Here is a 4,794-nt window from a genome sequence, read left to right as displayed (position 1 = left end):
TTATCTTATTAAAATAATATCAACAAGCGTTTCACAGCTTAGGCACTAAAAACATTTATTTGGTGATGAAGAAAGTAGACGAAATAAAAACAATAGCTTGATAAAGACTGTATATAATAGTCATGAAGATTAGTCTGCATCGATTCCTTACTCTGATAGTTAAGGGGCTCTTTTCTAATGTCTAGTCAAACTCCAGCTGCCATTTAAGTCCATTTCTGAGTCCTCTCTGGGGGGATGAAGACAACTGTCTCGCACTAGACTCAGAATAGCTCTTCACAGATTTTACTGATGTGCCTACTTACATTCTGTTCCTTTCCTTGAGAGGAAGATTTCATGTACCTTTGCTCCTTGGTGTTACTGTCTATACCTCTTATATAAATTTTACTATCTCCGGATACTTTTCCCTAAAATGTGGAAACTGAAACTGAACAACATTTGAATGCAGTTTGTTCAGAATGAACCACCCTGCAGTAGAGAGATGATGTGCTGACTCTCTCACGTGGGTGACGACATTCACTGCAGGACCCATGAAAGAGCCCATGCTTGCCGTAATTAGCTAATTACAATAAATACAGTAATCCCCCGCTTCAGAAATAGGCCAGCTAATTATTCAAGAATTGTCACTAATATAAACAGTCAGTTATTCAAATAATCACTTATGTGTTCATAACATCAACTCAAATATGCAAACAGATGCATTATCTCTAGTTCAATGGTAAGGAAGGCACCACTTACCTCACTGAGCTAGAGCTCCTCAGGCCTTAAGGGCCTGCACTAACAATCAGAAAGTGCATTTATTACTAAAGAAAAGCTGCCGTCTGCTCCTCACTCCCTGCCCCAGCTCCGAGATCCTCACTCACCTGCGCAATCTGTATGGGCTGCGACAGGGGAATCTGCGTCATGGGCGTGGCGGCGGAGGCTGAGATGGTGGCCCCGGCGGCGCTGTGCTGCTGGCTGGCAGAATGCTGCTGCACGGCGGCGGCCAGCAGCTGTGCCTGAGCCTGTGCCTGCTGCAGCAGCAACTGTTGCTGGGCTGGCGTCAAAGTGAGCTACACAAAATTAGGACAAACAGTCGGAAAGGATTGAAGGAAGAGGTCCCCCAATGCAAGCAGGCAACTCAAGTGGTGGTAGACCTTGGCTTCCAGCTCCACGCGGTTCGCAGGAGGCTAAATGGTCACCAGTAATCGAGTTACCATCACCAGCAGAACATTTAACTGAAAATGGTGGCCCTCACTTTGGACTTAATCATTCAAGCTTGTCCAGGGCCCTAGGGTTCAGGCAAAAAAGTAATTAACTAGTGAGTAAGGAAAAAAGAATCAATGCCGAGAGGATGTGAACAGAAATGTACACCCAACAGGGCAGCACGTGACTAGTCCAATGAAGGAGAAACCAGCTGCTGGCCCGGACCACAGAAGGACTGGGGGCCCCACTGCTTCCCATCAGCANCAGGAACATTAAAGATTATTTTGAACACATGGTTAAAAAAAAAAAAAAGTGAAGTGAAAATTTCCAACTCATTCCCTGATAGTTTTATTGATCTTAAAACTCTTAACATCTTATTTGCCTAAAATTCAATCTTGTTAAAAACAACTTGGGCAAGAAGACATGAAACATTAAACTAATACTGACATGTCTCTAGTATAACCAGAATGTCTTCTCTGATTGGCCAATTCTTTATTTTAGGAAGGAATGGATGGATGCAAGTGAAGAAGCATTCTAAACGGAAGCAGCTGGAAATCCCTCTTCACCCAAAACTATTAGGAACGGCCAGTACATGGGACCAGAAAACGGCCTCGTTCATGAAAGGAGCAGGCTGTCCTTTAAGTGGAGCGGGTATTTACACAACCAAAGAGTTTGGAATGAATGATCAGCAAAAAAGGCTAATGAACATAAATGAGGAGGACCCGACTGAAGCCTTGACACCCTGATACCCTCTGCACAGATTCCATTAACCAACCTTAAACACACGATTGAACTTGATTGTTGACACAACAGTATGTACCACTGAAAGGCTACAACGATGTTTTTTATAATTTACAAAATGTGCACAATTTCTAACATTGCACCCTCTCCTTCTGAAACTTTAAACATTCTTTTAATACATTCCCATGAAAAACTATCGAAACATTAGAAGTAATTTATCCAATTTATATTCAGCAAGTTGAAGGATTTCATTTAGACTCCTGGCCCAACTCTCGGTTCCTCCTTGGTGACTAAACAGATGAATGGCAGTGAAGAATAACCTTCAGTAAGGTGGTATGCATGACAAGAAATATTTTTCTTAACACGAATACTGACTTTAAAGGTTGATAACATGTAATAAAAGCACTGCTCTAACGGGCAGTTTCCAGGCCGCATGAGCAGTCCCCACATCCCAGACGCGGCCGGCTCACCCTGCTGGCCCTGGGGCGTCTGTGAGATGATGAACTGCGCTGGCTGCAGGCTGGTGGTCGGGTGCACCAACACGAATTGTTGCAGGTTGAGATTCTGCTGTTGCAGCTGTTGTAGTTGTTGCAGATCCTAAAAAATCAGAATGACAACGTGGACTGGAGATTCTGAGAGAAAAGCTCGCTTCGTCATAAGGTTCCCAGATGAGGAATTCGCTCACATCCAAAGAAAGAAGGGGCGATGCTTTATACTCTCACACACGTCCAAACAGGCTGTGCTCTGGTGTGTTCCACAAAGCCTGTGATGAAACCTAGAGCGGCTACGAGGACTTACTACTTTTGTTGGCATATATTGTGTCATGACATACACTGAGCCAAATTTTCAATAGTTATTTAAAATTCCCACAGAATAAATGCTTAGAGTTGTGGTTTTTAACATGCAGAGACTAGCATGTTTTTCTTTAAAAAAATCAAGGGAGAAAAGAATGTTGAGTTTTAAAATAGTTGATTGATTTTTCTCATTCAATTATTGATTGAGAGTGCTGTCTGAATTTGCATAAATNCATGCAGTTTTTTCCCCACCTTTGTAATTAGTTCTTTGGGATAAATTCGCAAAGGGCTTCCTGGAACTGGATAAAGGGGACTCCATAAGCAATTTTACAGCCTCTGAGCCACAGCACAATGTCGGTTCTCACCATACAATGCTCTCCACATGATTTGTTGGTAGTTTTAAAAATGTTTTGCTAACCCAGGAAGTAAGTAAATGGTACTTCACTGGTGTCTTAATTCCCATTTCTCTTATTACTCAAAGTACACATTTTCCATGTGTGAATTACTATCCGTATTTCCTTTGATGTGAATTAGATTTACATCTGAACCTGTTTATTAATGATATCCTTATTCTCATCCTTAGCCTTAAAGAGCTCATCAAATGTTACAGATTAAGCCTTTGTCTGTTGTATTCATGCAAATAATTCCCCGTCTGCCTTTTTCCTTTTAGTTTTCAGTGTATGTAAGATTTAAATTATCACTGGGTAACCTTTTTTCCCCCTTTCTAATATCATCTGTTGCTTCAAATCTGAGAAAGCTTTCACTTATTTCTAACTCAGATAAAAATTTCTTTTATTTTCTGCTAGCTTCTTTTGTGTATTTTAAAATAATTATTGAAATCCATCTAACGTTTATTTGGGGTCATGAGGGTGTAATCTTTCTTCTCTGTAAAACAAAATATTCCATTTCCTCATTACACAGCACAGGCCCTGGCAGCTGCCCTTTGAGTGACCACCAGGGCAGTGCTGTTCTTACTGCACCCTCACTGCTCAGCCAACCCTTCCTGGGGACAGTGGCCCGTAAGGGGTCACACACCGGAGTTACAGACGAAGTCTGCAGCTGAATTTTCTTCCAGTCACTCAAATGGGTCGTACATGCCTGACTCGGACCTCGTCAGTAATATGCTCTCTCCAGCTGCAGCACCTGGCCCAGAACAGGCATTCCGTGGCCACATCTGGGGTAGTGCTATCATCCTGCTTCAACGAAGACAACCAAGTTCATCTCTATGACATGGTGATGCTGAGTAATTTTTATGAGGGCCATCGTGGAGGAGGACCAAACAGCACCAGCTATATCAGAGTCCCATGTGGCTGTACAGTCCCAGTGAAGCTGGCTGACAGGTGGAGGTGAGGCTCAGCTATCAGGCTGTCCCTCCATCTGCAGGCCTGAAGTGGCCCTGTGCTCAAATAACAAAGGACTAAATATAGTGTGGGTAACTTTAGGCGGGGTGGTTACAGATACGCTACCCCCGCTCCAGAAACCTCAGGCTGGGCCGGGGCAGATCTCCAGATGGCAGAGTGGAACTCGGTGAGAGGGAGGGAGGATGAGGCTGGAGGTGCGTGTGTGCAGAGCACAGGAAGGGGCTGCTGGTGTACAGGCTCTTTTCACAACACCAGCCTCACTTTTTATGGTTAGCATGTTCACAACTAAAGGCACCATTTAAGTGTGCAGCTTGAGGTGTTCTGACAACTGTATCGAGTCATGTCTCTGCTGCCAAAGCTGAGACTCAGACCATTCCCATCACCACCAAAATGTCCCTGTGCCCTGTCTGCCGTCCGTCCCCAGCCCCAGCCCCTGGCAATCGCTGCTAGGATTTCTGTCCCTACGGTGCTGTCTGTTCTAAAATGCCACATAAATGGAAGCATGCCACAGGCAGTCTTTTCTGTTTGCCTTCTTTCCCTTAGCGTAGCCCTTCTGAAATTCACACATGCTGTTGGACGTATCAGCGTGTCTTTCTTGCTACTGCCGAGTGGCATTCCATCATGTGGATCTGTCAAACTTTATGTCATCTATTCACCAGCTGATGGGCTTGGTGACTATTTCCAGTTTGGGGTGATTATGATTAAAACTGCTATGA

The 4,794-nt window shown here is 43.8% G+C and overlaps 1 protein-coding gene across 1 annotated transcript in view; it reads right to left on the bottom strand.

Annotated features, from left to right (window-relative positions):
• Positions 1–4,794, bottom strand: part of POU2F1 (POU class 2 homeobox 1) — an 86,206-nt gene that overhangs the window by 36,584 nt on the left and 44,828 nt on the right. The window contains exon 6 of the mRNA XM_019646906.1: positions 861–1,049. Coding sequence (XP_019502451.1) covers positions 861–1,049 — 189 coding nt within the window. The remainder of the gene's footprint in view (positions 1–860; positions 1,050–4,794) is intronic.

The sequence above is a fragment of the Hipposideros armiger genome, unplaced genomic scaffold, assembly GCF_001890085.2.
Source record: "Hipposideros armiger isolate ML-2016 unplaced genomic scaffold, ASM189008v1 scaffold_6, whole genome shotgun sequence".
Taxonomy (NCBI): Eukaryota; Metazoa; Chordata; class Mammalia; order Chiroptera; family Hipposideridae; genus Hipposideros; species Hipposideros armiger.
The sequence above is the reverse complement of the archived record's forward strand: the minus strand, read 5'-3'. Positions and strand labels throughout refer to the sequence as shown.